The 25,656-nt window shown below is 42.3% G+C and overlaps 1 protein-coding gene across 1 annotated transcript in view; it reads right to left on the bottom strand.

The window, feature by feature from the left end:
• The window catches only part of FERMT1 (FERM domain containing kindlin 1), a 48,868-nt gene extending 23,838 nt beyond the window's left edge, over positions 1-25,030 (bottom strand). Inside the window, exons 1-6 of the mRNA XM_055265512.2 lie at positions 24,810-25,030; positions 21,432-21,600; positions 17,159-17,392; positions 13,816-13,962; positions 11,674-11,887; positions 8,908-9,010 (exon numbers count right to left, since the gene is read on the bottom strand). Coding sequence (XP_055121487.2) covers positions 8,908-9,010; positions 11,674-11,887; positions 13,816-13,962; positions 17,159-17,392; positions 21,432-21,582 — 849 coding nt within the window. The 5' untranslated portion in view covers positions 21,583-21,600; positions 24,810-25,030. The remainder of the gene's footprint in view (positions 1-8,907; positions 9,011-11,673; positions 11,888-13,815; positions 13,963-17,158; positions 17,393-21,431; positions 21,601-24,809) is intronic.
• Between the last annotated feature and the right edge of the window lie 626 nt (positions 25,031-25,656).

The following is a 25,656-nucleotide window of genomic DNA, read 5'->3' as shown; positions in this document are numbered from 1 at the left end:
ATGGTACTGGTGTAGTGATTGATAAAGTGTCAATAAAGCCTTATCTAGAAACAGATTTATGTATGTATATACATTTAATATAAAATATTAATTTTATATTAAAATATAAAAATGACATTTTATATCAGCAGGAGAAGGAAGAATCCAACACTATAAACAGTGTTGAAAATGCCTAGCCACTTGGAACACAAATTGAAACAAAAAATAACTTTACACTATCCAAAAATATAAATTACAGATGGATTAAATAATTTAAACATATAAAACCACAGTAAGATACTACTTCACATGTACTAGAATGGCTCTTATCTAAAAGACATTTATCTTATCTAAACATCTTATCTAGACATCCTATCTAAAAGCCAGTGTTGGTGAGGCTGTGGAGAAATTGGAACCCTTGTGCACTGCTAGGTGTAAAATGATGCAGCCTCTGTAGAAAAGTTTGGCAGTTCTTTAAAAAGTTAAACATGGAATGTAATCCATCAATCCTATTCCTAGGTGTACACCCAAACAAACTGAAAGTGGCATCCAAACATGTACTTGTACAACAATGTTTACAGCAACAATATTCGTAATAGCTAAAAGGTAGAAACAGCCCAGATGTACATCAACAGCTGAACGGATAAATAAAATGTGCTGTACACATACAATACAATACTATTCAGCCTTAAAAAGGAATGAAATTCTGGCTGGGCACGGTGGCTCACACCTGTAATCCCAGCAATTTGGGAGGCAGAGGTGGGCAGATCACTTGAGGTCAGGAGTTCGAGACCTGCCTGGCCAACATGGTGAAACCCCATCTCTACTAAAAATACAAAAATTAGCTGGGCATGGTGGCAGGCACATGTAATCCCAGCTACTTGGGAGGTTGAGGTGAGAGAATCACTTGAACCTGGGAAGCAGAGGTTGCAGTAAGCCGAGATTGCACCACTGCACTCTAGCCTGGGCAACAAGAGTGAGATTGTCTTGAGAAAAAAAAAAAAAGAAAGGAATGAAATTCTGATATAATGTGAATGAAGCTTGCAGATTTGAAGATACTATGCTAAGTGAAATAAGCCAAATACAAAAAATCAAATACTGGATGACTTCACTTGTATGAAGTATCTAGAATAGGCAAATTCATAGAGACAGAAAGTAGAATAGAGGGGCAGAGAGAGAAGGCAATGGAGAATTATTGTTTAATGGGTACAGACTTTCCTTTTGGGATGATAAGAAAGTTTTGAAAATGGACAGTGGCCCAACCTGGGCAACGTAGCAAGACTCTTGTCTCTATTTTTTAAAAAAAGTGGCTCTTGCCTATAGTGCCAGCTACTTGGGAAGTTGAGGCAGGAGGATTTCCTGAGGCCAGGAATTCAAGACCACCCGAGGCAACGTGATGAGTCCCTGTTTCTACCAAACAAAAAAAATTATCCAGGCATGCTGGCATGCACCTGTTCCAGCTACTCAGAAGGCTGAGGTGGGAAGATTGCTTGACCCCAGGAGTTTGGGGCTGCAGGGAGCTGTGATCACAGCCTGGGTGACAGAGAGAGACTCTATCTCAAAAAAAAAAAAAAAAAAAAGAGAGAAAATGGATAGTGGTAATAGTTGCACAACACTGTGAATATCCTTAATGCTACTGAATTGTACATCTAAAAATGGTTAAAATGATAAATATTATGTATGTTTTACAATAAAAATCCCAAATGTATACATGAATATTCATGGCAGTATTATTCATAATAGTCAAACAGTGAAAACAACCCAAATGTTCATTGATTGATGAATGAATATAGCATACATAAACAAGGAAATATTAGCATTAAAAAGATATAAAATATGATACATGCTACAATAGGAATGAGTGCATGAATTCTGAAAATACGCTAAGTGAAAAAAATTATTCATAAAGCACCACATCTTGTGTAATTCCACTTATAGGAAGTTTCCAGAATAGGCAAATCCACAGAGACAGAAAACAGACTGATGATTGCCCAGGGCTGGGAGGGTAGGAGGGAACTGGGGAGTGATCGCTAACGGGTATGGAGTTTCTTACTGCAGTGATGAAAATGTTCTGAAATTAGATGGTGGTTAATGGTTGCACAACTCTGTGAATATACTAAAAACCACTGAATTGTACATATTAAACAGGTAAATGTATGGCATGTAAATTATATCTCAAAAAGCTATTATAAAACAGCTAAACAGAAAAACCATGACTATGATTAGATGGACACATGAGGGAGTCCTTTCTGTAATCTTTAAGTGGGGAAGTCTATTCTAAGCAAGACAAGAGGTCTAAAAGTTATGATGCATAAGGCTGACTTGACAACCTAAAATTAAACATTTTTAATGGTAAAAAATATCCTAAAGAAGGTTACAAATTTATAAAATATAGGAAACAGATTAAAAAAATACTTGAATAATTTAAAAATTTGTAATAAATATAAAAAATGATGTCCATCATATACAAAGTGCTCCTATAAATCATATGAAAAGTATAAATAATTCAATAGAGTTTGTGGCAAATATATAAACAGGCAATTCACAGAAGAAAGCAAAATGGCCATAAAAACGTTGGAAAAGGTGCTTAATCTCACTAATTACTAGAGAATTCAAACTAAAACAAGATGACCTAATTTCCATTTTCCTATCACATCTACCTACATTACAAATACTGATAATGTTTGATGTTGGTGAGGATGTGGGGATGTCAGCCCTTTCACAGATGCTGTTAGTAGAAAGGTAATTTGGTGATATAAAGCTTTTAGTATCATTTCGCCCTTTGATAAGCACATCCAGTGTTACTGTTCCAAAGAAATGCAAGCACTTGTGAGACACTTTTACAAGAATGTTCAGCACATTTAGGTCCTGATAAACTACAGTTTAGCCTTTCCTTTGATTATTTTTCAGTGGTTAAAAAAAGTGAGTCTGACTTTTTTTTTTTTTTTTTTTTTTGAGACGGAGTCTCGCTCTGTCACCCAGGCTGGAGTGCAGTGGCGCGATCTCGGCTCACTGCAAGCTCCGCCTCCCGGGTTCACGCCATTCTCCTGCCTCAGCCTCTCCGAGTAGCTGGGACTACAGGCGCCCGCCACCACGCCCAGCTAATTTTTTGTATTTTTAGTAGAGACGGGGTTTCACCGTGGTCTCGATCTCCTGACCTCGTGATCCGCCCGCCTCGGCATCCCAAAGTGCTGGGATTACAAGCGTGAGCCACCACGCCCGGCCTGCTAATTTTTTTTGTATTTTTAGTAGAGACAGGATTTCACCATGCTGGCAAGGCTGGTCTCAAACTCCCGACCTCAGGCAATCCACCCGCCTCAGCCTCCAAAAGTGCTGGGATTACAGGCGTGAGCCACTGTGCCCACCCTATGTTGGAGTTTTAAAAAATTAATTTAATTGTGGTAAAATATATGTAACATAATATTTACCATCTTAACCACCCCCACCGCCCCCGCCGCCACTGTTTTTTAGAGGCAGAGTTTCACCCTGTTGTGCAGGGTGTAGTGCGGTGGTGCTATCATAGCTCACTGCAGCCTTGAACTCCTGGGCTCCAGCAATGCTCCTGCCTCAGCCTCCCTAGTAGCTGGGAGTTTCCTCTCTGGAGGCCTGTTCCCATTTCTCCAGAGACAATGCTGCATCACAAGGTTCCAGATCTTTCACAGGTCATTAACAGGCATCCTATAGGACTTCCCCCCAACACCCCACCCCAAGAACTCTTCCAGTGGGTTCCCAAGTGACTTAGAAACACATTTTTTCCTTGGTGGGGTTGGCTACTCATACCCTCTCCTTGGCCCTTTTCTTTGCTTAATTGAAAATAGAGATGGGCACGGTGGCTCACGCCTGTAATCCCAGCACTTTGGGAGGCTGAGGTGGGAGGATCTCTTGAGGTCAGTAGTTTGGGACCAGCCTGGCCAACATGGTGAAACCCCATCTCTACTAAAAATACAAAAATTAGCTGGGCGTGGTGGTGCGTGCCTGTAGTCCCAGCTACTCGGGAGGCTGAGGCAGGAGAATCACTTGAACCTGGGAGGCAGAGGTTGCAGTGAGCCAAGATCATGCCACTGCACCCCAGCCTGGGCAACAGAGTGAAACTGTGTCTCAAAAAAAAAAAAGAAAAGAAAATAGAAACCCCAAGCTGGAACCACATGGGTTCTACTACCTCTCCACTCCTTGAATCCCTGTTTCTCCCTGTCTAGTCAGTTCAGTAAACCCTCCACCCTCGTCCGTCATTCCAACAACCAACAATAAAAGCAAATAACAAAACCTACTTATCATAGTTTTCCTGCTCTTTCTTAAGAAGGGGTTACTATTTAGATCTAATTACTTAAGATTCTCTATTGGCCCAGGAGCAGCTTTCAGTATCCTCCAGGCCTTTTATTAAAACAGATGTGCTTTTCCTGTACTGAACACTAAAATACTATGAACTATCAGAGTTCTAAAATGTGTGTTTTTTTAATTCACAAATATTGAACACATTTAAAAAGGGGGCAAAAGAGTATATGATAAATGAATTCATTATGAATGAATTTGAAAGGGACAAAAGAGTGTTCAATCAAAAGTTAGTCCCCCTCTCTACCTTGTCCCCTGGAAATGGTTGCTTCTCTATGGGCTGTTTTGCATCTTTTAATAATACACCTGGAGTCTGTTTCATATCAAAAAAGAGCTGATTCATTCTTTTTAAAAACAATATGGTATGAATGTATCATAATGTATTTAACCAATTCTCTAGCTATGGACATTTAGGTGGTTTCCAATCTTTTCCTAAAACAATATAATAACCGCCCTTGTATACCTACATGTCAGTTTGCATGTGTGAGTATAACTGTGCTATAAACACCTAGGAGTGGATTTGCTGAATCAAAGCTATGTAGAACTGTAATTCTGATACTGCCAAATTGCCCTCCATAGACTAATTTGTACTTTGACCTACAAGCAGCCTATGAGAGAGCCCATTTCCTGACACTCTTGCCAAGATAGTATGTGAAACTTTTTGATCTTTGCTACTGTAAAGCATCGTAGTTCCTTTTCTATGAACTATATATTTACATCCTTTGCTCATTAGTCTACTGGGTTATTGGTCTTCTTATTATTGATTTTTAGGAGCTCTTTACATATTAGAGAAATTCATCTTTTGTTTGTAGTATGTGTTGTAAAGACTTTTACTTTGTTATAGTTTTTTTTTTTTTTTTTTTTTTTTTTTGCCAGGTGTAACATTTTCATTTTTTATTAAAATGTACCAATCTTTTCTGGATTTTTCATTTTTTGAGTCTATTATTATTATTATTTTATTTATTTATTTTTTGAGACAGAGTTTTGCTCTCATTGCCCAGGCTGTAGTGCAATGGTGTGATCCCGGCTCACTGCAACCTCTGCCTCCCGGGTTCAAGTGATTCTCCTGCCTCGGTCTCCCAAGTAGCTGGGATTACAGGCACATGCCCCCATGCCTGGCTAATTTTTGTATTTTTAGTAGAGACGGGGTTTCACCGTGTTGGCCAGGCTGGTCTCGAACTTCTAACCTCAGGCGATCCACCTGCCTCAGCCTCCCAAAGTGCTGTGATTACAGGCATGAGCCCCTGCGCCTGGCTGAGTCTATTATTTTTGAAATGTTGAATTCTAGCATTTTACATATCTGAGATTTTAATCAGCACCTGTTACTAAGGACCTGTGGCCAGTATGAATCCCTCTGAAAGCCAGAGAAGCTCCCTAGTCCTCACTGTAGATTTTAGTTTCTACTTGTAGGGTGCCTTGTAAATTTGCAGTGGCTTATGGGTGCTCTTTCCTCTTCTTAGGTTTGATTATAGCTGCCACGAGAACACAAATTACATCTTAAATGTCTATATCCCCCTATATTTATGCAGCACAGAGTAGGAGTCTTAAACTTGATATTATCTATAGCACTCATAATTTTAAGAGAGGGGGAAGGGAATACTGCCATAAGTACTAAAGTGGTTGAGGATCACAGTGTCCTCCAAAGCCATGTCCCGCTATCCTGAGTCTGCCTGTCACCTTCGGGTTGACAGTTTCTGTGTGGCTGTTAGATTCAAATAGGTTTCACTTTTTAGGCTATGAAGAGGGAGCTCCTCACCAACTAAGCAAGCAGAGGCTGGAGGCCAAAGAGCCAGAGACAACAGCCCTTGTGACCCTCAGCTTCAGTGTCCTTGTCCCCTTCTGGAGTACGATTCGTTTGATTTCTTCCACTTTTTAGACAAATACATATTTAACCCCGCTCCTTTATATACCAATGATCTGCCATTATCTGGCTTATTTGACTGTGAAGTCACTTACATGTTCCTAACTGTTTTTCAGGGGGCAGATGACTCCGCTGCATTCTTTTTAGCTCAAGCTTAGTTCTGAAGCAGGGGATTGAATGGGGGAGTCTCTTGGCAAAGAAACTGCTGGAAGGGTCCCGAAGGACCCTATGAGTCCTTGGGCTGAGTGATCCTATCATCCATCAGGTGCCTGAACTGGGAAAGCCTGACTCACAGCATGTGGGGTGAGGGGCAAAGAAAGTACCAGATGTGGTCTCTGTCTCCAAGGACTTGGTGGTCTATCTGTAGAAAAAAATCCATAGATATGGTATGATTTGAAGCGTGAGTCCTAAAATTGTACAGTACTCAGCTGTGGCTCAGAGAAGTCAAAGGCCCATGTGACCAAGCGTAGAGAAAAGCTCCTTTCTGGAAAGAGTGGAACCTGAATGTGGTCTCAGAGCAGGGTTCTGATACTGGGGTTCTCAGACTTGGAAGTTTGATTATCAGGTGGTCCATAAGCTCGTATGAGGAAACACAACCTCTCCAATTGCACCGACTTCTAATGGAAATTTAGCATTTCCTCTCAGGATGAGTGTGAGCCATAAACCACAGCATTGCAGAGTACTTGTCACTCTGTGATCACCAGAATCAACATTTTTTTTCCTTCTGTATACCAGTTGTTGCTGCTGTCTTCAAGCAATGCTCACCCACATCACTACTTTGAAATTATGGTAGTTATCAGAACTACCACCAGATCTTCTTTATTCAATTAACTAAAAATATATTACTATATACATTTTCAAAAAGGGCTTGGCCACTGCAGTTTAATATAACTGTTTCATTTTGTAGTCCTATGTACTTTAACTTATTAATTTGAAAACATTATTTTAACATACAACAGTTTTGAGTTCACAGTACCCAGCTTAGTTCTTGGCCTACAGTAGTTGCTCAATAAATAAACACATAAACAACAGATGGGGCACAGATTTGAATAGATAAGATGGGACCAAATTACTGATTAGTAATTGGAAAATGCATAGGCATATTTTATTTATGTGTTATCTATTTTCAGAAAAAAATGTAAGGCAACTTATTAGAACAGATGGCATACAACAAGATGGCTTAAATTAAGAGTTAGGCAAGGAAATGCTAAAGTTGAGTCATGAATGAGGCTTAAAAATAAAATCACAAAAAAGTATGGATTTGGTTTTAGCAGGCAATGCAAAAACAAAAAAAACCTGGACGGTTGTATAATTCACAGTACAGTTAAAAAAAAAAAAAGCCAAGCCAATTGTGTAGGAGAAGCAGTACAGTAATTTCTTCTGGAGATTTTATCGAAGAAAAGCCAAAATTTGCCGTTTTGCCGTGATTCACTTATGCATTCCAAACACAAGCTTGGTCCACAGGATAAAAATCAAGGACTGAGCAGGAACCTCTCCTTAGAAATGACAAGGGACAAGTTTTGTTTTGAAGATGCCATTTGGGGAAACAGTGGAAGCTGAGGTGAGCCTTTGCAGACCAGACCTAAAGTCAGGACCAGGGAGAAGACAGTGCCTCTTATAAGAGGTGGAAACGCTGCTGTAGATGAGAAAGGGTCTGTACAGAAAGGCTGACCAAGGCAAGCTCCTCCAAGTGTCTGGCAGTAAATGGAAAAGAGCAACAAGCACAAAACAGTGATGGGAGCATGCGAAACGGTGACCTTGCGCACTCAGAGGACCAGTCATCCGGTTTATATCGTCGACACTGGGCCATTGTACTGCTGACTCTCAGCTCTTCAAATGGGCTCATCAGGAGCAAGGAAGAGGCAGAAGTTCAAAGGACTTATCATTAGTTATTCTAATAGACTTCAGGGGGAGATGTGCAGTGAAAATAGGATTGGCGACCAGCTGGGTGACCAGGTGAGAAAAAGGGATTACATAGATGATCCCTTTCCCTCAATTCCAAAGAGTAAGCAAGCACTGGAGTGCGGAGTCCTGTGTGTGCCATCATGTGGTCCTAGCTTGTTCATGGGAACCTGCCTTTAAACCTGACCTCTGACGACTCCTTTCCTTCCTCAGCATTAAGAACTCCAGCTCTGGCTGGATGCGGTGGCTCATGCCTGTAATCCCAGCACTTTGGGAGGCCGAGGCAGGAGGATCACGAGGTCAGTAGTTCAAGACCAACTTGGCCAATATAGTGAAACCCTGTCTTTACTAAAAATACAAAAATTAGCTGGGCATGGTTGCATGAGCCTATAGTTCCAGTTACTCGGGAGGCTGAGGCAAAAGAATCACTTGAACCCAGGAGGTGGAGGTTGCAGTGAGCCGAGATCGTGCCACTGCACTCCAGCCTGGGTGACAGAGCAAGACTCTGTCTCAATTAAAAAAAAAAGAACTCCAGCTCTGTGAGCCGCTCTCATCTTGTTTGACCATTCCTGCGAATGGAGGGGGGCAGTGCATGCTACGCTAGGCACAAAGATCCCTAGAGACTCCGGCTAATTCAGCAGCAGCTTACTGTGCTCAGTAGAAACCAAAGGATAAAAATTCAGAGACGGAGGTCCATGTATCAGTCTCACCCTGCAGGGCAAAACAGGCGATCACACAAATAAATTCATCCTCATTTTCATAATCAAATGCCTCAATTTTATCCTTTCATGCATTCATATTAAAAAGAGAAAGACAAAAGAGAAAAAGTTGCTTACTTTAGGATTCAAGTCGAAGAAAGAGTAGTATTTAAATCGTAACAGCAGCTGCTCATCCTCTTGGATGCCTTGTTCCATAAGGGAGCGCGAGGAGTCTAGCCAACTAGAAAACAACAGCATGAGTTTTAGAAGCCAATCAATTTTACATACATATCCATTATAATATTGTGTCATATATTATATATACATATATATATCCTTGAACGAAATCAGGGTATGTAATACAGATAGAGTATCCCTAATTTGAAAATCTGAAATGCTCCAAAATCTGACACTTTCTGAGCACTGACCTGATGCTCAAAGGAAATGCTCACTGAAGCATTTTTGTTTTGTTTTGTTTTGTTTTGTTTTGTTTTGTTTTTGAGCCAGAGTCTTGCTCTGTCACCCAGGCTGGAGTGTAGTGGTGCAGTCTCAGCTCACTGCAGTCTCTGCCTTCCAGGTTCCAGCGATTCTCCTGCCTCAGCCTCATGAGTAGCTGGGACTACAGGTGCATGCCACCATGCCTGGCTAAATTTTGTATTTTCAGTAGAGAGGGGGTTTCGCCATGTTGGCCAGGCTAGTCTCGAACTCCTGACCTCAGGTGATCTGCCTGCCTCGGCCTCCCACTGTGCTGGGATTACAGGTGTGAGCCACTGCGCTTGGTCTTGCTGAAGCATTTTGAATTTCAGAATTTTGGATTAGGGATGCTCAACTGGTGAGTACAATGCAAATATCCCCAAACCTGAAAAAGTGTAAAAAACAAATTCTGAAATCCAAAACACTTCTGGTCTCAAGCATTTTGGATAAGGGATACTCAACCTGTATAACAAAAAACCAGTAAGCACATAATAATAGCTTATATTTGCATTTTATCTTATAGTCTTCAAAGTGCTTTGGAGATTTTTTTCTCATGGATACTCTAAAGTAATCCAATGAAGGGGCCAGGGAAGTTCTTATTATCTCAGCTTTGTAGACAGACAGACTTAGTCTGAGTGACATTAGATCATCCTTAAAGGTTACAGGACGGGTGGGGGGGGGGCTCATACCGGTAATTCCAGCACCTTGGGAGGCCAAGGCGGGCGAATCACCTGAGGTCAGGAGTTTGAGACCAGCCTGGGCAACATGGTGAAACCCTGTCTCTACTAAAAATGCAAAAATTAGCCAGGTGTTGTGGCACATGCCTGTAATCTCAGCTACTTGGGAGGCTGAGGCAGGCAGGAAAATTGCTTGAACCCGGGAGGTGGAGATTGCACTGAGCCAAGATCATGCCATTGCACTCCAGCCTAGGCAACAGAGACTCTGTCTCAAAAAAAAAAAAAAAAAAAAGTCACAGGCTTGGTTATGGGGCCAGTTTGAGAATCCGTATGTCCTGACTGCCTGCACCACTTCTCCTTTTACCAGATGGTTTGCCCCAATGCCAGCTCTGTATTACTGTCTAGAACTTTCTGCAATGAGGGAAATATTCATATCTATGCTGTCTGATGCATTAGCCCCAGCTGAATGTGGCTGTTAGTGCCACATTTTAATTTTAATTAATTTAAAATCCAGTCCACATTTAGATATCCACATGTGGCTAGGGGTTCCTGTACAATACATAGTAGAGTTCTAGAGTTGAGAAATAAAAACTGGGGAAAGACGATGACCGACACGAAATCACCGTCCTAAAGGAGTTGACAGTCTGCTGGGGGAGACCAAGCCTCCTAATAAAGGGACGATGTGATGTTGGAGTGAGCAAAGAAAGCGTAAGGACAGAGCTACAAGGAGGGTGCCGATCTTGAAGGTAATACTTGAACAGGAGACAGCATGTGGTTGGGCCTTAAAGGACAGGTAGGGACTGACCAGTTGGTAAAGGGGAATGGTCCTGGAGGTGAGGCAGTGACAGAAAGAGTGAGTGTGCACCTGGGCAGCATGGGGCCATGGGAGCACGGGAGGACACGGAGACACCTGCTGGGGCCAGATCTTCCAGGGAGTTGAATGCTGTTGACAAGTTTGACTTTATCTGGTAGGCAATGGGGAACAACAGAAATGGTAGTTTCAGAAATAGTTTGGGTATATTTTCTGAGACCATTTCAAACAGAGCTCAAGGAACTTGCTCATTAGAATGCCTAAAGAGAAGAGCGACGGCTGGGCGCAGTGGCTCATGCCAGTAATCCCAGCACTTTGGGAGGCTGAGGAGGGCAGATTACCTGCGGTCGGGAGTTCGAGACAAGCCTGACCAACATGGAGAAACCCAATCTCTACTAAAAAAATACAAATTTAGCCGGCCATGGTGGCGCATGCCTGTAGTCCCAGATACTCGGAAAGCTGAGGCAGGAGAATTGCTTGAACCCGGGGGGGCAGAGGTTGTGGTGAGCTGAGATTGCACCATTGCACTCCAGCCTGGGCAACAAGAGCAAAACTCCATCTCAAAAAAAAAAAAAAAAAAAAAAAGGAAGAGTGACATTCTACAAAAGACAATGTAAGCCTGGTGGGTCACCTTGGATTTCCCCCACTGGCCCATGGGGACCAACACACTTATTAACTACCCTACATCCCATAAAATATACTTTGCATATCTGTAGTGGCAAAGAATTAGTATTCACAAATAGTAAATCTATTGAGTTACCCAAACTTGTAAATTTAGGCACACTTTAAATACACTGAAATGACCAAAGGCTGAATTTTTCCCCTTTGTTGCTAAAATCAGCACTAACTTTTGCAAATAAAGTACAATCCCTATGCCTACCAACTTGAAAATTACTGTGTTGGCACTAGCTCAGGGAGAAGCAAAACGAGCCGTGTCCTTACCCTGCATTGAGTTTGGCTTTGTCAACCAGAGACCGAGGCTGGTACATATCCGCAAGTGCCTCTGGGGACTGGGGGGGTTGGCTGAATGCAAGGATGCTGCAGTTTTGTTCCGTCAAAGGGCTGTCACTGAACCAAGTCATGGTGGATGACGCTGGTGTTCCATTGATGGGGTCATATATAGGGGTCATGGTTTTACTGTATAAACCAGGACTTACTGCAAGGCAAGTGGAGCAAGAACTATGATATGAGAATCCAGGGACAGAAATCTTCAGGAAAATATTAACATTACTTACACTAAAATGAGTTTTGACTTTAAATTTGGCACCATTTAAAATAAGTCAAGCTGGGCACTGTGGCCCACGTCTATAATCCTAGCTACTTGGGAGGCTGAGGTCGGAGGATTGCTTGATCCTAGGAGTTTGAGACCAGCCAGGGCAACATAGCAAGACTTCATCTCAAAAAACAAACAAACAAACTCCCAAAAATAATATGGATCATGATGGTAGAGAAATTAGTAATACACAGGTAATGGTCTTATCTGTAAATTCAGCTCCTCAAAAGCCTTGGAACTCAAATATATAAAAGCCTCCAAAAATCAACACAGATAGGTGTTGGGGACCACCTCTTTTCTTTCTTTTTTTTTTTTTTTTTGAGATGGAGTCTCACTCTGTCGCCCAGGCTGGAGTGCTGTGGTGTGATCCCGGCTCACTGCAACCTCCACCTCCTGGGTTCAAGTGATTCTCCTGTCTCAGCCTCCTGAGTAGTTAGGATTACAGGCACCCGCCACCACACCCGGCTAATGGAGACCACCTCTTTTCTAATAATTCAAAGTTTTCCTATTTCAGTAGGAGTCTTGGTACTATTAGAGAACTGGAGACCTCATAGAATGCATATACCCAATATGTTTCAGATAGCCCCTTAAACAAACAGCAGGACTTGCCAATTTTAAGAATCCAGTAGGCTGATGATTTATAAATCAGCTGGCTCTAATTTGTACAATTTGTTCTTTTCACTGGAATATACTATGCAAGAAAACCCTCAATCTTGGCCGGGTGTGGTGGCTCATGCCTGCAATCCCAGCATTTTGGGTGGCTGAGGCTGGCGGATCACTTGAGCCAGGAGTTTGAGACCAGCCTGGCCAACATGGCAAAACCCTGTCTCTACTAAAAGTATAAAAATTAGCCAAGTGTGATGGCGCACACCTGTAATTCCAGCTACTCAGGAGGCTGAGGCATGAGAATCGCTTGAGCCCAGGAGGCAGAGGCTGCAATGAGCCGAGATTGTGCCACTGCACTCCAGCTTGGGTGACAGAGCGAGACTCCATCTAAACAAAACAAACAAACAAAAAATGAAGAAAGAAAGCCCTCAATCCTGCAAGCAAGCTAGAGATTTGATTGTTTTGATATAAAAAGAAAAGGATGCTTCTTCTCCAGAATTTTCACCTGCCCTCCTCTTGCATGCCCCATAGAAAATTGAATTCAGGAAGGAATCACACAATGATAGAATCATGAAGAGAGAAGTGTATTTGAGTGGTTTAACTTGACTTTTTTCTTTTCTTTTCTTTTCTTTTTTTGAGACGGGGTCTTGCTCTGTCACCCAGACTGAGTGCAGTGGCATCATCTTGGCTCACTGCAACTTCTGCCCTCAGGGCTCAAGCAATCCTTTCATCTCAGCCTTCTGAGTAGCTGGGACCACAAGCATGCACCACCATGCCCAGGTTATTTGTTTATTTATTTTTGTATTTTTAATAGCGATGGGGTCTCACTATGTTGCCCAGGCTGGTCTCGAACTTCTGAGCTCATTGATCCACTGATCTCATTGATCCATAATCTGAGCTCATTGATCCACCTTTTTTCTAAATATCACTCTTTTGTCCCAAATTTGTGGTCAGTGGTACTAAAATTTTGCATTCATCGGCAACATCAGATATACAATTCAAATAATGAGTTATTAAATATGCTTGATGAAAAAAAGTCTGAAACACATTTTTGTTAATTCTAAACTTAACTAGATAGGCTTTCCTCATCACATCAGTTCTGCAATTTTTTTCTCCTTTGTTTGGTGGGGGCGGGAGGACAGATATATTTCTGTCTTGAGTTTTACTGTACATTCCAACAACAAAACACCTGTCACAAATCTTACCTGATGAACCTGAAGCTGTTGGAGAACTCTCCAGGTTTAGAATATCTTCAATTATGGGTTCCTTATTATTTTTGTCTTTCTTCTTCTTCTTCTTAAAATAGTCACCAGAAGGCTTTAACAAGGAAAGCTCTTCTGATCTTCTAATATCTAGAAATAAATTTTTTTAAAAAAATGAAGAAAAAGAAAAAGTAAAAAGAAAAATCCTTCTAAGACTCAGAGTCATTTTGTGCATTTGAAATCATTTCTCAGGAAATTTCTGAAAAGTAAATGGGACTAAACTGCATCCCTTTTGAAGAAATAGAAGGGAAAAGGGGAACAGAGACCTCCAAAGTAGGTGGGGGGAGAAAACAGTGGAGAGAGATTCAGTCTAGTGAAATTTCGAGTTAGAAAAATTATTATAAAAATATTTCAAATGTATCTAAAGCAAAGGGAATAGTATAATGTACCCTTTGTGTGCTTTCCAGCTTCAGTCATTATTAGCATTATGCTATTCTTGTTACCTATTTACCACCAACCTTACCTCCCTTTCCCCTTCCTTCCTGATATGGTTTGGATGTGTCTCCACCCAAATCTCATCTTGAATTCCCATGTTGTGGGAGGGGCCCAGTGGGAGGTAATTGAATCATGGGGGCGGGTCTTTCCTGTGCTGTTCTCATGATAGTGAATAAGTCTCACAAGATCTGATGGTTTTATAAGGAGTTTCCCTGCATAACCTCTCTCTTTGCCTGCTGCCATCCATGTAAGACGTGACTTGCTCCTCCTTGCCTTCTGCTATGATTGTGAGGCCTCCCCAGCCATGTGGAACTGTAAGTCCATTAAACCTCTTTGTTTTGTAAATTGCCCAGTCTCAGGTATGTCTTTATCAGCAGCATGAAAACGAACTAATAGACTTCCCTTCCTTGCTCCCCCTCCCTTTCCTTTTTCCAGTTTTTTAAACAACCAACAAAGGTACTGCTTCCTTTTTTCTTTATAGACCACAGATCTTGAAAGTCTTTCTTTTACACATTGCCCATCAGCTCATTTTATCCCCGTGGCGATGCCCTCATGCCCTGCCCATTTCTTCTTGGTCCTCACCATTTCAGCACACCTGGCTTCTGGTGGAATCTAGACCATGAGTCTCTCTGCCAGAGGCTTTGCTCTGATGGCTCGCCAGGGTCTGCACTGCAACAGCTCACATATTCAGGGAATTAACGCTCCCCAAGAGCGACCTTCAGTGACAGTCCAGGGTGCTGCATAAACATCCTTACCCTGAGGCTGTGTCTACACTGTCTCCCAGAGGTCACCAGCTGCTGAAGTGTAACCTGATTGGTGACACTCTTCTCTTTTCAGTCTTACTTCCCTGTCCCCAACAGTATTTCCTGGCATCACCTCCCAAATAAACTATTTGTACTTGAATCCTTATCTCAGGGTCTTCTTCTGGGAACTGAAACTACGATAATCTCCATTTCTCCCATTAATCAAATATATTTATAATTGCTGATCAGAATTGCTGATAACCTTTAACTACACTAGTGGCTATCATTCCAGGTAAAAACCAATTAATTTGGACTTTTAGTCTCTGAGCAGCTTTGTTGAAGGTAAGTGCACTGATTCCATTAAGTACTCTCATCATTTTGTTCATATACTGCTCAGTGCTGAGACTGAGCCTAGCAGTTTAGCTTGACTCTCCCCAGCAGCCAAGGATTGTCAGGTTGCAATACACCTGTGACCATTCCAAATGCATAATTTATACACAAACCCGGTCATGAATAAAAAATTTCACTGTAAGCACTAAAAGCAAAACAATGAAACAGAAACACCTGTATCTTCAAGGTCAAGATTTGTGTCTTTTCTGTTCTTCAAGGGAAAAACCAAAAAACTGCTGCATTTGATTTCACTTCAATTGATAAGATATAAAATGCAATGATTAGAAATGCCAGGCTGAGCCTTTAAAACTATTACAAAGAGATAATCAGGAAAAGAGAACATCTGACTGCTTCTGTTTACTTGAAAACTTTATGTTTTTGGTCTCAGCTGTGATGTGTACTTCCAGTCCACTGTGGTGTATGCAATATACTATTTTATGTAATCATTTACTTTGCTTTCAAATCTTCATTAGAATATTACCAAAAACACAAGGTGTCCTCATGCTTGCCATTTGCACGCCAGGGACAAGACTGCGACTTACATTCTGTAATGAAAGTTTCCATTCATTTGTTCACTCAACAGTTATTGTGTGCCAGGCATTGTGACTGGAGTGAGGAATGCAGAGATGCTCAGGAAACGGTTTCTGCCCTCACCCTACTTCATATACCATACCAGCCCCCACTGCCCAACCCTGGCATTCCCAATCCTGCTCATACTTTTTCTCTTTTTTTGGGGTACTATCCATCCCATTTTAACCTCTTTTATTCTTTTTTAACTTGTTACATTTATATTTTAAAATTTGTTACATTTACATTTATTGGTTAGTGTCTGCCTCCGCCTGCTAAAATGCAAGCTGCAGGTGGCAGGGATTTTAGCTCTGTATTGCTACTATGTCCCTAGCACTCACCACAATGCCTGGGACACAGTAGGTGCTCAATAAATATTTGCTGAATGAGTGAACAGTTTATGGTTTAATGGGAAAAATAGATTAGTCACTATATATCACTATATATTATCTATTCTGGGTTCAAATGTTGATTTTTGGTTTTGGAACCAATGAATACGCCTATAATACTTTCGAAAATTATAAAATGAGAATACCTTCATGGGGTGTTTCCTTCCCTTTGTGGAGTTTTATAAAGAAAAATTGGTTTGGGTAGTGTTGTCTTTACGACTGTTAAATTATAGGATACCAAATCTATAAATAATTAGGTTTAAATTCACAATTAAGTGTACTTTTCTGCTTAATCACTTCACAAGTGATTTTTGTGGGCAGAGTTATTTACTTGAGCCAGGTCTTAAGCAATTAAGACTTTGGAACACCATTATCCCAAAAACAATAAAGACACATAGCTCTATGGTGATTAAGCATTTAATACAACTCTTTTTAAATCTTAAATACTATACAATAATGTTTGAGTATAGCTTGGATCAATAAATTTGGGGGGGGCAATCTTAATGGTTTTCTTGTCTATTAACAAATCTCTTTTGGAATAGTTTTAAGCTTTGTGGAGATGCACCTGATTTATGCCAATACTGTTCCACTTGGCTTAACTCCACTTAAATGGCTGCAATACCCAGAAGGGCTTAAACATGTGCTTCCTAATAGGTGAGTGTTCTGTAGCCAATTGCTTGAAGTAGACAGAATGCACGCACAATTTTCCTGTCTACCTTTGCAAGAGTCTACAGGGCACAGGGGCCCTTCCTGGTTACTTACTCAGGGTTTTGCAGATATCACTGACAGCTTTAAAAACCACAGCTGAGAAGCTGACTCGCAACCTCACCATCTTCAAATTCGGCAGGCGAAGGCGCAGCATTTTATGCTGAGGGGTGAAGAGAAGCTTTGCATCTGCCTGGACCCCATATTTGTCCAGGGTCCAGTGGGTTTTCAGAAGCCAGCAATGCTTCTGTTCCCACCAAAGAGCAAAGTCTGACCAGTCTTGGGATATGTCTGCAAAAATGAAAGCACAATTAAGTAAAATGAGAGAGGGCCCAGCTTGGAGGGTCCTGGAGCTGCAGAGTCAATTTCATTGTGTGCGAAAATGGAAACCAATAACTGATCTCCAGCTCCCCATGGCCTTTTACAATTCAAGGCTCAACAACTTTTGGCTTCTTTCCAAAGTCTCCAGGGATAAAATAGGGACTGGGATAGCATTAGGAGAAATACCTAATGTAGATGACAGGGTTGATGGGACAGCAAACCATCATGGCACATGTATAGGTATATAACACACCTGCATGTTCTGCACATATATCCCAGAACTTAAAGTAAAATAAAAAACATTAAAAAAATTAAGTCAAATAAAAAAATTTAAAGATAAAATAATTAAAAAAGAAAAAAAAAAATAATAGGGTCGGGTGCTGTAGCTCACGCCTGTAATCTCAGCACTTTCGGAGGCTGATGCAAGCAATCACCTGAGGTCAGGAGTTCGAGACCAGCCTGGCCTACATGGCAACACCCTGTCTCTACTAAAAATACAAAAATTAGCCAGGTGTGGTGGTGGGCACCTGTTAATCCCAGCTACTCCAGAGGCTGAGGCAGGAGAATCAGTTGAACCCAGGAGGTGGAGATTGTAATGAGCCGAGGTCGCACCATTACGTTATAGCCTGGGCAACAAGAGCAACACTCCGTCTTAAAAAAAAAAAAAAAAAGAAAAATAGGGACTAAACCTTACCATCATTTACATTTAGATACTGTGGAGGAAAAGAAACATAAAAATGTGTTCACAATGAATGCTAAAATTCTCTTCGCTAAAACCTCCCTGTGCCATGGCCCTTTCTGAGAAAGCATCTGATTTTGTTTAATCAAGATTATTTCTCTTATAGAAATGTATCCTTATACCACTGTGTCACAAGGGAGTAGCAATAGCCTCAAATCAAAGTCCACACAGAAGTACTGTACAACTGACATTTCATTCTTCTCAGTAATGTCAAACTCTTTATCAGTACCACCATATCCAAAGTGTCTAAATTGAAGTCAGAGTTAAAATATTTTCTCCCTCTCAATGTTAGCACCAATGTCAATCTTTCCCCTCCTTTAACGTTGGCATTAAAATAGAGTCTTAGCATTAGGAGATACACCTAGTGCTAAATGACGAGTTAATGGGTGCGGCACACCAACATGGCACATGGATACATATGTAACAAACCTGCACATTGTGCACATGTACCCTAAAACTTAAAGTACAATAAAAAAGAAAAAAAATAGAATCTTTACCCTTCATCAATATTGGAGTCAATTTTCAATCTTTTATTTTGCAAAATGAAGAGCTACCAGTATTTTTGTTTTCTTATTTTTCTTTAAATGATTTTTTCTTTCTCTTTTTAAATTAGAAACTTTTTTGTTTTGGTTTTTTTTTTGTTTTTTTTTTTTTTTTTTTTTTTTTTTTTTTTTTTTTTTTTTTTGCAACAGAGTCTCACTCTGTTGCCCAGGCTGGAGTGCAGTGCAGTGGCATGATCTCGGCTCACTGCAACCTCTGCCTCCTGGATTCAAGTGATTCTCCTGCCTCAGCCTCCCGAGTAGCTGGGATTACAGGTGCGCACCACCATGTCAGGCTAATTTTTTTTTTTTTTTTTTTGAGATAGAGTCTCACTCTGCTGCCCAGGCTGGAGTGCAGTGGTGTAATCTCAGTTCACTGCAACATCTGCCTCCTGTGTTCAAGCGATTCTCCTGCCTCAGCCTCCTGAGTAGCTGGGATTATAGGCACGCACCACCATGCCCAGCTAATTTTTGTATTTTTTGTAGAGACGTGGTTTCACCATGTTGGTCAGGCTGGTCTCGAACTCCTGACCTCATGACCCACCCGCCTCAGCCTTCCAAAGTGCTGAGATTACAGGAAATTTTTGTATTTTTAGTAGAGATGGGGTTTCACCATGTTGGCCAGGCTGGTCTTGAACTCCTGACCTCAGGTGATCCACCCACCTCCGCCTCCCAAAGTGCTAGGATTACAGGCATGAGCCACTGCTCCCAGCCAGAAAACGCTCTTCTTTTTTTTTTTTTTTTTATTATTATTATACTTTAGGTTTTAGGGTACATGTGCACAATGTGCAGCTTTGTTACGTATGTATCCATGTGCCATGTTGGTGTGCTGCACCCATTAACTTGTCATTTAGCATTAGGTATATCTGCTAATGCTGTCCCTCCCCCCTCCCGCTACCCCACGACAGTCCCTGGAGTGTGATGTTCCCCTTCCTGTGTCCATGTGTTCTCATTGTTCAATTCCCACCTGTGAGTGAGAACATGGAAAACGCTCCTCTTAATGCTGTTAGTAGAAGCAAAAATTGGCACAACTATTTTGGAAAACCTTATGAATCAGCATTTTTTTTCTCTGAACTATAGCACCCAACAGAAACGATCACTGAAAGACAGGTGTTCTAGCAGCTCTTTCTGTAAGTGCATGAAAATGGAAACAACCCAAATGTCCATTAAGAGGTAAATGGATAAATAATTGTGGCATATTCATACAATGGAATATTATATGGCAATGAAAATGAACCAAAACAATATGCAACAGTATGGATAACTCTCACAGACATAATGTTGAGTGAAAGAAAGTCAATGTGTAAGAGTGTATCCTTTATAATCTCATTTGTATAAAGTTCAAAGTCAAACAAATGATTCCTGTAGTGTTAGAAGTCAGAACAGTGGTTACCTTTGGTAGTGGTGACTGGGAGGGGTCAGGGTATGGGGCTTGGGTGGGGAGCAGGTGATGTTCTATTTCTTGATCTGAGTGGTTACAAGACTTTGTGAAAATCCATTGAACTGTTTATGATAAGTGAAGCCTTGTTTATAATAAGCGAAGGCTTATTTATAATAAGTGAATTTTTCTGTATGTATATTATATGTCAATACGGACTTACTGAAAAAAAAATTATCTCACTAGAGCAAATGAAAAGCCAGCATCTAAGGCCTTAAATAGAAGGTAAAAGAAGCACAAAGAATGGCCGGGCACGGTGGCTCACGCCTGTAATCCCACCACTTTGGGAGGCTGAGGCGGGTGGATCACGAGGTCAGGAGATCGAGACCACGGTGAAACACCGTCTCTACTAAAAATACAAAAAATTAGCCGGGCGCGGTGGCGGATGCCTGTAGTCCCAGCTACTCCGGAGGCTGAGGCAGGAGAATGGCGTGAATCCGGGAGGCAGAGCTTGCAGTGAGCCAAGATCACGCCACTGCACTCCAGCCTGGGCGACAGAGCGAGACTCCGTCTCAAAAAAAAAAAAAAAAGAAGCACAAAGAAAATAGAATGTTATTAAATTCTGGTTGATAATGTTGACTCCTGATGTGAAGAGTGTAACCCTGAAGATTTCTTTCTTTGTTTAAACACGGAGCGTAGTAAACGGTAGATAAGTGTTAAAAGACTCCTCAGCACCAATTTATCACTAAGCTATCAAGTATTAACAGAGAATTAACACAGTAGTCTAATGCCAAGCTATTTAAAGTCACATTAGATGTCACCAGTGGAATGGGTCCCATCCCTGTTGAGTCCAGCATTATACCTACTGGGAACTTTAGCTTGCCACCAAAGACTCAAGGTTTTATTTGCCCCCCAAGACCGAGTCTTGCTCTGCTGCCCAAGCTGGAGTGCAGTGGCACGATCTTGGCTCACTGCAACCTCCGCCTCCTGGGTTCAAGAGATTTCTCCTGTCTCAGGCTTCCTAGTAGCTGGGATTACATGCACCCACCACCACGCCCAGCTAATTTTTGTGTTTTTAGTGGAGATGGGGTTTTGCCATGTTGGCCAGCCTGTTCTCGATCTCCTGACCTCAGGTGATCCGCCCACCTCGGCCTCCCAAAGTGCTGGGATTACAGGTGTGAGCCACGGCACCCGTCCTGGGCTATTTCTTTCTCTCCTCTGGGATGAGGGGTGGGGGATTGCTTTCCAGGCCATTACAAGAAAAATGATCAGAAAAGCCTAGACCAGCCATTAGTGGTGATGCAACAGAGAGGGTTTCCAATACAGAGAAACCATAAAGCGAGAGTAACTTACTGATCTGTTCTACTAACTTGAGCATCACTCCCCCGACATGAAGGTCTCCAGATACTCTCAGTGTGACGTCTTTCTGCTGCTCTTCATTGGGATGGTCAACGCGGACCACAAGCTCCCAGGAAGCAGATGTAAAGTCAGTGGATGACAGCATTCTGGCAAATGCTGGTGTCTGCTGAACACAAAGGCAGACATAGATTGGAATTGAGAAGGAAACGGGACCTGTCAGTAGACTTGCAGAGCAAAATTTCTTTTTTGTTTTGTTTTTCATTGTAACCTCCTCTTCAAAACACTCTGCAAGGTTCCCGGTGCTCCAGATATTAAATTCGGCATCTTAACTTTAAAGACAAAAAGTTTTATAAAAATGGTCTCAAACCATCTAAATTTACATACTTCATTTCTCCATTCACCCGCTTCTCCAGGACCACTTGGCTATGTATTTCCTTTGTCCACCCAGTGCTTCAATCCTCATTTTCTCTCTATTGACTTCTTCTGACCTTCTCTCAACTATTCTGGCAATAGGCAATCTTCCACGTTATCTTTTAAAAATCAATTTTATTAAGGTATAATTTGCATGTAATAAAATGTGCAGATTTTATATACTATAGTTCAATATATTTTGTTGTATGCAAATTATACTTCAATAAAGTTGATGTTTAAAAAGGATGCCATTAAAGCCTCATGTCTTTAATATCTTTAATACATGTATATTATTACATTCCTCCTACAAAAATTTGTATCTTCCCGTAATAAAGCTCAAAAAATAAAAAAAGCAAAATAATTCCTATTTCAGTCATTATAATATATAGTTTTACCTTAAATGCATATAGGTACAGGTCATTAATAATTATTGCCATGTATTTGATTTACTTATTGTTCTATATCATATAAAAATTGATTATAAATGCACCAATTAAATATTTGGGTACATCTTTGGCAAAGGATTTAAAAACAGGAGTAACAGATATAAAAAGCTCGCTCTTCAAAGTACAGATGGGGGTGTGAACTTCAAACCCATAGTTTTCCCCTCATTGGAGAAGCTAGCAGGAAAGAACGTTCACAACTGAAATGTTTCAGGGGGTAACTAGAACACTGGAATCCAAACTGGCAGAACTGAAACAAAACTTGAGATGTCAGTTCTCTCTTACTTTTAAACAGAAAGAAATAATGCTACTGCTCCTGGCTGTTTTAAACATTTAAAGTAAAAATTATTTAAATGATAATGAGTCTTTTTCACTTTACTATGTAAAGCCTGTTTATGAGAAATTCATGTTTTCATAAGGCCTATTTTTGAGAAACGTCAATGCACTGAAACTCCTAAGAAAGGGCTTCTCTGAGGGTGTACACAAATTCCCCAGGGGTCCTATTAAAATGCAGATTCTATTCAGGAGGTCTAGGGAGGGGCCATACATTTCTTAACAGGCTCCAGATGTTGCTGGTCTGTGGCTATACTCAGTTCTTCCCTTCAACCTATTTAGATCAATATTAAACCAGGGAAGACGGTAATATCCGAGGAACATTACTTTTAATAATAATTAAACAACCAGTGTCATATCTATTCTGCGTGTTCATTTGAAACGACTCATTTGTAAGCATAAGAGAATCTCAAAATACGCTGCACAGATAAATTGAATACTGCAAATCTGAACGGATTTAAGACAGATTTTATGGGTGAGGATGAAATTTAAGAGTTCAGAAGTAGCTCCTTATGTTTTTGTTTTGTTTTTGTTTTTTTTTGAGATGGAGTCTTGCTCTGTCGCCCAGGCTGGAGTGCAGTGGCACGATCTTAGCTCACTGCAACCTCTGCCTCCCGGGTTCAAGCAATTCTCTGCCTCAGCCTCCCAAGAAGCTGAGGTTACAGGCATGTGCCACCATGCCCAGTTAATTTTTGTATTTTTAGTAGAGACAGAGTTTCACCATGGTGGCCAGGCTGGTCTTGAACTCTTGACCTCGTGATCCACCCGCCTTGGCCTCCAAAAGTGCTGGCATTACAGGCGTGGGCCACCGCGCCCAGCCGCTCCTTATGTTTTTATAGTCAGAAGCATGCAACTATGCAATGCATCTCCTCCCCATGCACAGAGATCCACACAGAACCCTCGCATGAGAAGTGCCATTCAGTGACTGCATTAGGCCTAACTGCTTGCCTCTGTCATCATCAACTTCAGGTATCATTTATTACCTACTGACTGTATGATGTGCTCTGTGTTAACTCCTGTCTTCTGTTATCCCTTTTTCATCCTCCCAGCAATCTCATTTAGAAACGAGGAAACTCAGCCTCAGAGAGATGAAGCCACTTGCCTGAGGTCACACAGCAAGTTAGATGCTGGAGCCCAGATGGAAATCCAGGTCTGCCTTTCTATTTCAAACTCTTATCCACCACAGTGGGAAACCACTTTGATAATGTTGCAGTGCTAGAATGAAAGCAAACTCCTCAAACTACACGAACTAAATTCTCAGTAGCCTTTACTAAGCATTTCTTTCAACACAAATCTTGTGCAGTGAGGAGACAAAAGATGCCCCTTCATAGGCAAACTTATAACTTGGCATTGAACTGTTCGACTTTAAGATCCTTACAATTTCTTAAACGCTATGATTATTAGGTCTAGTTATTTAAAATGTTTTGTATATGAAGAAAATAACTTTTAAAGGTGATTCCTTACTGCTTATTTCACTGGGCAATCCGATATAAGGTCTTTTCCTAACTCGGGTGATCAAAACACTACTCATTTAGGGAATAGAGGCTGATTCCTCGTACAACAAAATGCAGGCTAAAATTAGCCAAGCTGGTTTTCCTGCATTCCTTTCCTATCTTTCTGCGCCTTCATTTTTGAGCGAACGTCTAGTCTGCAGCAAGCTGTTACTTGTCAAGGATAGCAGCAAACTTCAGCCGGGAAAACGCACCTAAGGAGACCAAAACAAGAAGCAAAGCTACTGGCAGAGTGCTCAACAGCCCTTCGCAGAAAATCAAAGAAACGAAAGCAGGGAAGGAGGGATGGAGGGATGGAGAGCAGGAAGGAGGAAAGATGAGGGGGAAACAGTCCCCGACCCTTCCCCCTGGAAGATCTGAAGGTGCTTGGTGTTGGAGGGCCACCCGACCTGTCTTTCGCCAGCTCTGCACGATCCTGGGGCGGATGTTGGGTGGATAAAGCATGCCCCTTACTCCCATTAAGGCGGCACTTGCGGCTGAACTGAAAGTTTATTTTGCGGCCAGATGCGTAAGGCCGGAGAAGTTGGTCACATCTAGAGAAATTATTTTCGATCAACAGCTATTTAAGTACAAGAGGCTGCAGAAAGAAAGGGGGTAAAGGGGCTCAGGAGCCACTGGTGCCCATCAAAGCCTCCCAACCTCCAGCTCCCCAGCCCTAGCTCCGGAGCACCCACCTCCTTTCCAGGAGCCTGCAGCGTCCAGCCTCGCAGTCGCGCACGTGGAGAGCTGCGTCCCTACAAACTACCCCGGGCCGAGCCGAAGAGCGGGCGCTGGCGAAGTGGGGAGCGGGGGGCGCCCAGTGGCGGCGGCTGCTCAGCTAAGGCTGCGGCAGGTGAGGGCTGGAGCCGGGGCGAGCAGGCGAAGCTGCCTCGGGACCTCCCACGGAGGCTCGGTGTGCCCGGTGCACTGCACGGCCCCCAGCGGCCCGGCCGAGGGCAGCGCGCGGCAAGGCAGGCGAGGGCACGCCCAGCCCCGGGCCTGCTCGGTCTCGCTCCCGCGGAGAGGAGGCGCAGTCTGCAGATTTTTAAGGGCAAAGGGTGGCCGAAGGGCTGCTCTGCGGAGAGAAGGCGGGGAGAACCCGGGGCGCACGCACAGTGTCTGCAGCTCCTCTTGCGATGTCTCATCGTGCCGCTTGAAGGCCGCCTCCAGCTTCCCTGTTCCCCCAGGCCTGCCGGGGACTAGCCCAGATGATTAAAGCCGCGCCACTTCCCCTCCTTTCAGGCATACCCATCACTCACACCCCGGGGTGCGTCCAGGCCCAGGAGACTCCAGCCTCCCGGCTGGAACAGCTGCCTCCCTTAGAAAGAGCCCCGGAGCCCTTGTGGTCAGCGAGGTGGCGGCAACAACAAAACGATTCCTCTCTGAGTAAGAGGGTGGTGTCAGTCTGCAGAAGGCTGAGGCTCCCGACCAGGGGAGACTCCAGGAGACCCAAGGGCAGGCTGCATGCGGAAGTCTGGGCCACACCTGGTGTGGCTCACCTCAGGATCACCACCGGTCTCGCCGGTCGCCTTCCTGTTGGAT

This window comes from Symphalangus syndactylus, chromosome 24 (assembly GCF_028878055.3).
Source record: "Symphalangus syndactylus isolate Jambi chromosome 24, NHGRI_mSymSyn1-v2.1_pri, whole genome shotgun sequence".
NCBI classification, from domain to species: Eukaryota; Metazoa; Chordata; class Mammalia; order Primates; family Hylobatidae; genus Symphalangus; species Symphalangus syndactylus.
The sequence above is the reverse complement of the archived record's forward strand: the minus strand, read 5'-3'. Positions and strand labels throughout refer to the sequence as shown.